This window comes from Astyanax mexicanus, chromosome 23 (genome assembly GCF_023375975.1).
Source record: "Astyanax mexicanus isolate ESR-SI-001 chromosome 23, AstMex3_surface, whole genome shotgun sequence".
Taxonomy (NCBI): Eukaryota; Metazoa; Chordata; class Actinopteri; order Characiformes; family Acestrorhamphidae; genus Astyanax; species Astyanax mexicanus.
The window spans coordinates 14,440,429-14,452,183 of record NC_064430.1 but is presented as its reverse complement, the minus strand read 5'-3'; the positions used below and the strand labels follow the sequence as shown (position 1 = coordinate 14,452,183).

General features: G+C 38.4%; 1 protein-coding gene across 1 annotated transcript; it reads right to left on the bottom strand.

Annotated features, from left to right (window-relative positions):
- Positions 1-782: 782 nt before the first annotated feature.
- Positions 783-11,315, bottom strand: znf408 (zinc finger protein 408). The gene is made up of 5 exons (XM_015604712.3): positions 10,987-11,315; positions 6,135-6,349; positions 5,980-6,044; positions 4,567-4,820; positions 783-3,334 (listed from the first exon to the last, which is right to left on the bottom strand). Coding segments are annotated over exons 1-5 (2,355 nt in total). The 5' UTR covers positions 10,988-11,315; the 3' UTR covers positions 783-1,514.
- Positions 11,316-11,755: the final 440 nt, after the last annotated feature.

Below are 11,755 nucleotides of genomic sequence, written 5' to 3'. Positions count from 1 at the left end.
AAATTAAATGTAAAGTATTATATCAGTGGACAGCTTGGGAATGCACACATCTGTATACGCTGTGAGGTGTTATCTTGTGAGAGTGAGCAGTGGCCATCGAGCTCATGGCAATATGGCCAATGTGAATAACTGGTGTTGGAGCGAGGCCTGATAGTGTGTGCCAGATGGATGGGACATAATATTTCTCAATCCAAAGTGTCATATGTGTACCTGGATTATGTCATATGAAGAATTATTATTCACAGTGGACAGTGCAGTGGGTGGTGCAGCAATTTAAGCTTTGACAAATGAAATGTTTTCAAAAATTCCATGACTCCCTAAAACTCCATCCAACTCTAAAATCATCCACTGCCTATGTTCTTTACTGACTCCACCACATCTTGAAGATCTGTGGTACTTAGACTGTTTCAAGCTGCATCAATAAGCAGTTAATTCAGATAGGAATTCAAATAAAACGTTAATATAGAGTTGGGCAATATGAAAATATTTCATTGCATTTCTTATCGTCTGACTTTTTTTGGGCTTTTTAAAAGAAGAGGACAAAGAACAATGACCCAACTGTACTAGTTTTAAATGTTGTCCAGCAAAAAAAAAAAACATTACTTTACTATGCATGAAACAGTACTTGATAGATAGATCTTTATGGATCCACTTGGGAAGATTTCCTCAGGGAAATTTAGATTTCAGCAGCATCATTACAGTAAAACAAGGACTACACACAAGGAAGAGATGGAAAGAATTTGCAATTTGTTTAATGTTATTTAACATACAAGAATCTGACAATGTTGATGCTTTTTGTCTTTGTGACAAAACATAGGGACAAATGATGTGATAAATGTTGCATGTTTTGAAAATGTCTTTAAATTACTTGATATCACATTAAATTTCTTCATTTCTATAATGCGATATAATTCTGATATCAATATTAACAGTATAAATTCCACCACCCGTGGTGTAAATAATCAAGCGCTGATTATTTGGTAAAAAATATTATACCATGATACTAGACTTTCACAATACACAGAGTTTTACATCCAATCAAACTGGGTTGTTTCTCTGTAATGTAATGCACATTTTTCTCAATGCTCTTTAACCACTGATGATATCCTCGATATGCTTTAAAAAAGCATATTGTCAATACAATAAGAAAATGTATACCTATATGACAAAATCTCTTGGCTCCAGCTCTACTTTAAATACTGTGACATAATATATTAATCATGATATTTCACCCCAGCTCTAATTTAATATTTCATCATTGTTATTTTTTCTTAAAAAATATAATTTAAACATGATTTGACTCATAATAAGATAACAGTATCACCAATAATCAGCATGTTCCTGACATATTCGTTACCAGCAGTGTGCCTGTTCAGATCTGGAACAAACAGTGATGACAAGGTCCAGTGGGCAGATAAGTCAATATTTACTGATGTCTCTAACGCAGATGTTACCACTGCAAAATAACCTTCAAATCAAATGACACACTAATAGTCACAATGAGCTTAACATGTTCAGTCTTGGGTGGCTGAATCGATTTCAACAGTTTCTGCCACTGAGTTAGGATCATCATGGTCCTGCATAATGACCAGGGTACTATTATTATTAATCTCTTCTTGTACAATTATGCATTTCTTATTCTCTTCATCCTCCCGTAAAACAATGCACTTAGCATTAGCTTCCAGTTCCTGAACCATGATACACTTGTTGCTGCCATTTGAAACAACAATTTCTACAATGTCCTCACTAAGCTCAATTTGTTCTGGCCCTTCTTCAAAAACTTCAGCACCTTCTCTGCAGTTCTCTGCTAGGGCTTGCACATAAACCACACCTTCCTCTTCTTCTTTTTTCTTCTTGCCTTGACAATGACCTGACTGTCCACCTCTCTTTTTAGGAGTCATCTTTTTAGGTCTACCCCTGGCTGGCGCTGCATGTCCTTTCTTAGTTATTTTCTGGTGGGACTGTAGGTGGCGCTGTAGACTCTGCATAAGCGTAAATCTGGTTCCACATGTCTCGCACTTGTGTGGCTTCTCATCCAGGTGGGACTTCATATGCCTGCGCAGCTTAGTGGCCAACGTGTACCCTTTTCCGCACTGCTCGCACTTGTAAGGCCTTTCGCCAGTGTGTAGGCGCTCATGGGCTCGCAAGGTGTGAGGGTCGCGCAGTGCCTTGCCACACACTGGGCACAGGTATGCCTCACCTGTGTGGGAAATGAGGTGCCGACGCAGCTCCGGCACCTGCGAGAAGGTTTGGTCGCAGTGCTTGCACCTGTATGGCTTTTCTCCAGTGTGAATGCGCAGGTGGCTTTGCAGATTGCCGCGCTGGCGGAAGCTCTTGCCGCAGTCGGAGCAGACGTACGGCCGCTCGCCTGTGTGCAATCGCATGTGATTCCTCAGGGAGCTCCGGTTTGCCAGCTCTTTGCCACACTTAGTGCATTTGATCTTTGGTGCTTGGTAGTCCGCTTCTTTGGCTCTGTGGATTTCCTTGTGGATTCGCAGCGAAGGCCGGCGTGCGAAAGCCTTGCCACAAACATCGCAAACAAAGGGTTTTTCACCCGTATGAAGCACCTGGTGCTCCTTGAGGTCACGTTTGAGCCCGTAGCTTCTGTCACACTGCTGGCACTTAAAAGGCCGTTGTCCACGGTGCATAAGCAAATGTGCACGGTAACTCTCCTGGGAGCTGTAGGTTTTGTCGCACTCTGTGCAAGCATAAGGCTTCAGCTCGGAGTGCGTGAACTTGTGCTTCTTTAGGTGACACAGCTGAAAGAAACTTTTAGCACACAGGTCACACTTGTAGTTCCGCTCTCGTGGGCTGAACCGTAAGAGTTCTGGTGAACCCTCCTTTTCTATCCATACCAGACCAGATTGCTTCTCATCAGAGTTAGAATTTTCAGTGAGGATTTTTTCTCCCAGAGCTGATCCACTTCCAGTGCTAGTTTCTGTAGTCAGCATCTTTTTATCAACACAGGCAGAAGCCGCATTTGTCAGCTTTGCTTGCTGTCGCCTGTGCATGCACCTGCTTAGCGAGTGGACTTTGCGAGGTTTAGCTGCCAGGCGAGGGCTGGCTCTCTCAGCTCCTTTAAGCTGTTCCTGAGAATTGGATTCTCGGATGCTGCACAGCACCCCAGGACTAGATTTATCCTCTGCTTCTTGCTGGTCATTGTCTGTTTTGTCATCCAAAGCAGTCTGTCCCAGATTACCAGTTTCCACGGTTTGAGAGGAGCGCACAGGATTATTTTTTACACTTGAGATTAGTGGCCTCTTCCTCTGAATGTTAGGATGTGTTGTTTTCTGAGCCTCTTCTGAGTTGTCAGTAGGGTCCTTCACCACTGATTCTGTGAAATACACGAAGCATATGTGATACATGTTAAAACGTCAGTCTGAACTTAGGAGGGGAACAAAAGATCCGTTTCTTTACGATTCATGGAGAATTCTATGAACTGTTCTTTTAAATGTTTTCTCCGTCTCTTAACAGCAGTTCTGAAAGGTTTGCCTAGGCCTCTTTTCCACTACATAGACAAAAAGTCTATGCATGGAGAAGGTTAACTATTCCAGTGGCTTTTTCATATAGAACTCCTACAAACTGGGCTGAGCTTAACTTTTTTTTATTTTACTGTGTCTAGCTTACCATACTTGGGGCAAAACAACCGTCCACTGGAAAGGCCTAATGATGAAATCTGCTGACTGGCCCCACATTTGTCTGTCACCTTGTGCTACAAGATCCATAGCTAACTTTCTAGCATGCTCTTTTCTAACTCTGAAATCAGTACATTTCCTGGTGCTGATTTAGCAACACAGCAAAACTAATTCTAATTAGTCAAACGGCAACTATGGCACGGCCTTATGGTACATGTCCACTTTTTTTGGCTGGCAACTTGTGGACATGTCTGCAAAGTTTTTAAAATGAAATTGAAGCAAACGAACAATGTAGATGGAAGTAGGCCATTTTTTATTTAGCAGTTCTATTATTAGTTTGATCCCATTATAATGTAATGGCTGGTTTATACTTCTGCGTTGAGTTAACGCGTTGCCTGCAGTGTAGCTGCAAGAAGTATAAATTGGCCTTATATCTGTAGGTACAGATAATTCCTTTATAAGCTTTTCCTTCTTGTTTAAAATATCTTTGATGTCCTATGTGTGATGCTGGGATGATGTAGCAAGTTACTTGGTGATGTAGCAAGGCCATACTCATTTTTCAGTGAGGCTGCTCTCATTGCAATTCATCCTTTCGTGCATCCATCAGGTAGGCAATCTCCAATTGTGGTAAAAAAATATATATATTAAAATAATACAAAACACACACTAGTATGCGGTGAATAATGTCCTCAGGCACTGTGACTAAGGAGTGGCACTCTGTATAATTTGCTATGAAAAATACTTTCAATATAACACAGTATAAAACAAAATGTAGAGGTGTGTGAGGCCTGAGGCATAATATGGTCTTTAAATTAAACACACAATTTCATGGGCCAATTTAATGCATTTTCTTAATGGCTGCCTTGCTTACACAGTCAAAGTTAAATTAAACCCAAAAGCCATGTCCCTCTAAAAGCTACTGTGCACGAACCTTCACATTCCCTTTTTGAGTCTTGTTCCATTGGGCCAGGGCATGTGGTTTTATCCTCAGTCAGCCCACATGGTGTGCTCTCTTTGCAGGGTTTTTCTAGCTTCACAGTTTGAGACAGATCATTATTCTGCTCTGGCCACACCAGGAGTTCCGTTCCTGGGCTCAAATCTTTACAAGTCCTAAGGCACAGCTTCCCATCCACCTTGTGCACAAGGACATTTCTCTCCTCTTCAGTCGCAGAATTACAGGCAAACCTGGAGAGGCAGATTGATCATCGTGAGACACATAAACAAGCACACTGTAAAGGTATGTAAATTAAGCTAAGCCTCCAAGTCAGAGTTTATTAAAGGGCCGGATTCATAGAAATCACTACTGTAAACTGTTTAATGACATTTCCCTTGACTGTCATGACTGTCATGGCAAAATGTGGTGTCAGGCTAGATAGCTCTTTAGTGTGAAACAGAATTTTTAGTGCTTAAATGAGCAAGTGATAAAACACAAAGCCAATGAGAATCTTTAAATACTCATTAATTAGCTAATTTACCTCATGGTTACTTCTGCTGGATTTTGCTTTTGACTAAATCCATGCCATGACACTATTTAAAATAATCTATTCCAGATCATATTTTATACAGAAATGGTTGAATGGTTGAACTTGATAACTGGCTGAATGGTTGTACACATGTGAATTGCTGAGGAAATGCCTGACACATTTTCCAATAAAAAGTCATTGTTGAATTTAAAACATAAGCTTCTCCCCAATAAATATAATGCTCTGTTTATCCAAGTGGCATTTTTGCAGAACAGTGCCATATTATGAATATATTACAGATTATGAATAGGTCTATGTAAATAAGGAAAAGACATTTATCAACATTTTTCAAATAAATGGTCTTGTGTATGAAGAGAAAAACTGACTTTGTTGCTGTTAATTACATGCTTAAACAGCCACGTTGTAGTTAATAAACTTCATTCAGTCCACAGAGACTTTAAACCATATAAAGATGAGGCAACTCTGCATATTTAATGCACTGAAACAACATTGATCTTGTGTTATGGTTTTACTTGTGTTGTTTGTATTAAACTTTACTCACATTAAATATGCAAGTATTGTTTCCATTGTGCTTTTGCAGTGTAGAAAGGGACATTTAAACAATATTATTAACAAATATAATAACAATTATAATTACTGTTATTATTTGAAGGGAGCAGCTTTTGCCACAATTAATTTGAGCATAAATTCAGAGCCCTAAACTTTCAAAACCTTTAAATGGAAGTTGTTTCATTGTCAGAAACTTTGTTGGACAATGGTTATTTTAAGGTTGCCTTTCCATCATCACTATAAATCTGTAAAACGTACAGTAATGCCACCAAAAAATAAACATTCATTCAATGTTCTTTGCTATCAGGTACCTTATCCAGAATGCTCTGTCTGTTTGTCCTTGATCCATTTTCTGGCAAGCTTCCATGTTATGTCCCTAAAACAAAGAAAAAAGTACCTTCTTAAGCAAGTCTTTAAATCCTATGACCTTATGTACAGTAAATCAGCAAATAATTACATACTGTACCTTCTCTATTTTCCCACCGTGAGGCACATTTTCTGGCTCTTCCAGACCCAACAAAGTGCCTTTCGCTAACGTTTGTCCCACCCACCATAACCCCATTTGCCCATCTTTAGCCAGAGATGGTCCTAGGGTCAGCCCACGAGGCACCAGCCTCAGCAAACTATGGAAAGATTCTTTTACATTTTTGAGGAAGCCTTCATTCCTGATGCCAGAAGCCACTGGAAAAACAAAATACAACAATGACTATGCTGATTTTATTAGCTTAGATACAAGTTCTAAAGCAGCACCTTAAGTGTATGATGGCTTACGAAAAATATATCTGATATAGAATACCTAAATCATTATAGGCTACATGGTCTCTGACCAATAGCCAGAATAGATGTGGCTTTTTCTCAGGATATTCGGTTATAGTTATTTATGATAGTGATGGTGACAACATAGAAGTGTTTAAATTGAATTAAACATTTGTGAGCAGAATTATGTTACTTTGGATTCATATTTATTATATACACGTATGTTTACAATTTTTATTTTACAATTGATCTTTGTGAATGTATGAAAAGTAAATCAGTGTTCAGGCTGTACAGGGTTTATGAAAACCCATTCACTTAAAAGAAGCTTCAGCAGCAAATGAGGTACGTTTGTGTTAGAAAATGCAAGTTCCCTTAACTGATACTGTAACTTCTCTGTATGAATAAGTACATATAAATTTTGCACCGGGTCTTACTGGTACTTCAATTTATGTACAACACCAACATAGGAAAACCAGGAACAAAAGAGAAACAACTGAGTAACTTTCTGACATTTACCATTTATTTTCTTGTATGTGTTAGTGAGAGAGCGAGTGAGAGAGAGAGAGAGAAAGAAATATTATTTTCACTTTTGTTTTTTTATCTTGGCAGTGTGCTTTTGGAAGGCTTGTAATGTCATTAAATTATTTTTTATTTTGTTATGTTGCACATTGCTGTTTTAATACAGCATAAAACACTAGGTGGCATTACATATATACCTTAATTAAATTATTTAAAAAATCGGGAATCGAATCGTGACCCTAAAATCGGAAATAAAATCGAATCGAGGCTTTAGATAATCATCACACCCCTAGTATTTTGTATGTACAGGTGCTGGTCAACGAATTAGAATAATTTGAAATAGTGCAATCATGAAATTCTTTGAATGCATTTTTTGTGCAGAAAGCAAATCAGGTGTTCACCGCACCTGTCCTACTCGTTAGACTAATCACAGAACTCGTTACCTGGAAAAAAATTTGCTCAGCTGAGCTTTCCAAAAGGCCCATTTAGGCCATTTAACTGTGACACTGTTGTTTTATTGAATTAGAATAATGGAGAAACGTTTCATTGAATTAGAATAATTTTTATTATAATTACAATCATCACTTTCTCAGTATTTTGTGGCTGCCCCCTTGGCTTGTATGACTGCCTGAAGTCTCCGCGGCATCGATTTGACCAGCTTGTCACAAGTTTCCGCACTCACAGCTTCCCAGGCAGTGGCGATGTTCTGCTTCAGTTGGTCCAGCGTAGCAGGCTTTCTGTCGCAAATTTTCCGCTTGACGATGGCCCAAAGGTTTTCAATGACATTGAGGTCAGGCGAGTTGGCCGGCCATGCCAAAACTTCAAGCTGTTTTTTAGTGAACCAATCTTCGGTCAACTTTGCCGCATGAGCCGGTGCAAGATCCTGTTGAAATATGAAGTCTTCTTCGCCGAACTGTTCCTCAACAGTCGGAATCAGGAACGTTTCCAGAACATCTTGATATACGGCAGCATTGACAGTCTTCTTGAGGAAGCAGAGTTTCCCTACACCTCGAGTGGACATGCATCCCCAGACCATAACGCTCTGGGGAAACTTGACGGATCTTTTCACGCACTCGTGGTTGTAGGTTTCGCCACCACGACGCCAGACACGAGGACCTTGGTCACCGAAGGAGATGCAGAAGCGTGATTCGTCACTGAAGACCACTTTCTGCCAGTCTTCAGCAGTCCACTCGCCGTGTTCTTTGGCCCACTTCAGCCGTTTCTCCATTTGTTTCTTGTTCAGCATCGGTTTTACTGCTGGAACGTGAGATTTGAAGCCGAGTTCGCGCAGACGACGGTAAGTGGTTGATCTGGAGACGTCAGCGCCGGTCTGCTTGTTCCACAAGTCGGTGAGCTCGGAAGTAGACTTGAACCGGTTGCTGACTGCGATCTTTCTCAGCTGCTTGTTGTCGCGAGCAGAAGTTTTTCGGACGCCGGAACAGTTGGTGCGCTTGCTGCAGTTTTTCTTGAGAGCTTTGCAGACGGAAGACTGGCTGATGCCGAGCTGCTCAGCAATTTTAGTTTGGGTCAAGCCTTGTTGGCGAAGGGCTTGAATTTGAGCCACTATTCCGGTTGAGAGGTCGCGCTGCTTACCCATGATTGATTTTACAACTTAGAAATTCTACTCAACCCTGACTTTATACTGCACAGTGAACACTCTTCACAGAAAACAAAAATTCGAGCATTTATTCTAATTCAATGAAACGGTTTCTCCATTATTCTAATTCAATAAAACAACAGTGTCACAGTTAAATGGCCTAAATGGGCCTTTTGGAAAGCTCAGCTGAGCAAATTTTTTTCCAGGTAACGAGTTCTGTGATTAATCTAACGAGTAGGACAGGTGCGGTGAACACCTGATTTGCTTTCTGCACAAAAAATGCATTCAAAGAATTTCATGATTGCACTATTTCAAATTATTCTAATTCGTTGACCAGCACCTGTACTGGTTCATACAGAGAAGTTACACCATAAGTTAAGGAAACTTACACTATAAAATGTGGGCTGTATTATGAAGTGTTATCATTATTTTGATATCTGTTCTGAATATATATATATTGTTGTAAAAAAGAAAATGAAAGGTGGGTTTCCACCCACCCCTCATCCGGGGTACAACTCCCCTACGTATTCGTTTTGATAGAGTCGCAGACAGGTGGAGTGAAGTTGAAAGCAAACCAAGTATTTATTACTGAATTCAGGAGAACCATACACACAAGACAGTTAACAGCCGTCCCAGCATAAGTTCTGACCCCCCTCTGATCTGACTCCATGTTTATACCCCAAATGACGTGAAACCTGCTGATGAGGCGTTGCTAAAATCATCTCATGTTAGTATGCATAATTTCACGTGTTAATAATCCATTTCACGTGTCTGACCGGACCATCAGTGTTTGGCCTTGACTGTATCCAGCCGGACAGTGTGGTATTGTTTCAGGAATTGGACAGCGCCGTCCTCCCTATGTGCGCGCGTCCTCCTCCCGCTTTGGTAGGTGAAGAACTTTGCACGCACAGAGAGAGAAAGGCCGCACTGTTCGTCCCGAAGTCTCCTTTGTATCAATTCAGTTCGTACAGAGTGCACTAGCTGATGATTGATGGCCGTTAGTCAGAGACATGCAGTGAACGAAATGCTTCAAGCATGAGCTACGCAAGTCACACAATAGATTTCATATGTTATATGTTAATGTGTTAGTAGCGAGTGGTTAGTCCGCCATATAATAGATCCTATGTGTTAGTAAATGCCTTATGTATCATGTGGGTTAATTTGTCATAATAAAGTCTGTGTTAGTCACATGCCTGATCAAACAATGTTTTACTATATATGTAAAGAATATATATATATTGTGATTATTGATTAATCTTCTATATAAATGCGTATAAAATACACTGTGAGTCTTGGTTAATGCATATAAAATACAAGGTTTCACACAATGATTATGTAATTATAGACACTAAGTTAAGTAATCATAATTGAAAGATATTTGTCAATACACACAAGGTATAATAAACAGTTACTCTTCAATATATATATATTTTATTTTTTTATTTTTTTCTCTCCACTAATGTAACCACTAAAACAGACGGGCAGCTTCAGCAAAGATTTTTGGATTTTTTTTTTTAAAGCACATAACACATATGTTAATGTGTTATCACTATAAGTCATCTTATACATTTCTTAAATTAATAAAAATATATATATATTAGCAGGCTAACAGGTAGTTAACAGCAGATCATTTTTAGAATACCCATAGGAGGCATCTCTCCTGTGTTTCTTAGACCATCAGAGGGAGCTTCAGAGTGAGAATTAAGATTCATATGGGGCAAAATTGAAAAAAAAAAAAATTATATAGTAAAAAAAATTAACCCATTCTCTAACCATAGAAAAATATCACGTCTCATTACCGAAAACATATTTTAAAGGTTTCAGACTCTAGATTTGAACATTTTAAACTGGCTGTAACAGTAGCACTAATGCTAGCGCCTTTAGAGCCTAAACCCCATTTACTGTAGAAAAATGAGAAGATACAGCTAGTTACAGCTAGTAGTTAGTTTTTTAGCAACATACTTTATTATACTTTGTAAAATTAAAGGAATATCCTGGATATTATTTTAAATTGGGTTTTTAGCCGTTTAGCGCCATTCACTTTCATTCATATAGGACTCCCTCTCGGGCTCCTTCTGGCGGTTTAGGTAACGTAATTTTCTAATATAAAGAGGAGATAAGAAGTGGGTAGGCGCTCCATAAACAAGCTGTTTAACAGTAGCTAGGTTGTAAATATTAGCATTAGCATGTAACATAAACAGTATGTTAGATACCACTAATATTATAGATAATAATATATAGATACTAAGATAAGTAAGTTGATTAAGATCGTATTTTTGCAATATTACATTTAGCTGAAGATAACAAAGCAGATCCAGCAGGACTATATGCTAACAAGATAGCGTCTCTCTGATCTACATCTGATCTACCTATACTATACTCTGTGTTAGTTAGTTATAAACACCGCCGTTCAGCTTTACAGCTCTGAAATTTTACTCCAACTAACTCAGGGTTCTGTTTCCTCTGTGTTTCGGCCACTCCACTCCTTCACTCAGCCCGCAGAAACCCCGGGAAAGATCACCGTCCTCCAACCAACAACCGCCTCACACCCACAACACTCTGCATGCAGCCTGTTAATCCCTCCCCCTGGAAGCGCTCTCCAGTTCAACCAATGGTTCCGACACCATTATAATATATACTGTATTATACAGCGCTGAAAAAAAATAAGAGACAACTTTAGATTCTAAATCAATTACTCTGATTTTGCTATTTATAGGTATAAGTTTAAGTATGCTTATATAATAATAATAGTGATAATAATAATAATTTTATTTTATAATTTTATAATGTTTAAAAATAATATTTTAAAAAATATATTATTCATCTATATTAAATGTTTTTATTTGTTTTTCTTTTATTTATTTCCTCATGATTTCTAATTTCTTATTTAAAGTTCCATTTTACCTTGCGAATAAATAAATAAATAAATAAATAGCCAACATTGTAATCATACTAACAAAAAATCCATTAAAAATAAGAACCATAACCTAGGTTACTTTATAAATTTACAATACAATTTATGCAACGCCACATCATATTGCGTCTTTAACCAATCAAAAATATCCTTCCAAAACATATTAGTATCATTAAATGCATATTTAATATGTGTCTTATAATCATTAAATAATTACAAGGATAAATATGATTGACAATTTTTAAAATTCTTTTTTGTTAGCTTTTGAGAAAGTAAGGAAAAGGAAAATATTTAGTGCTGG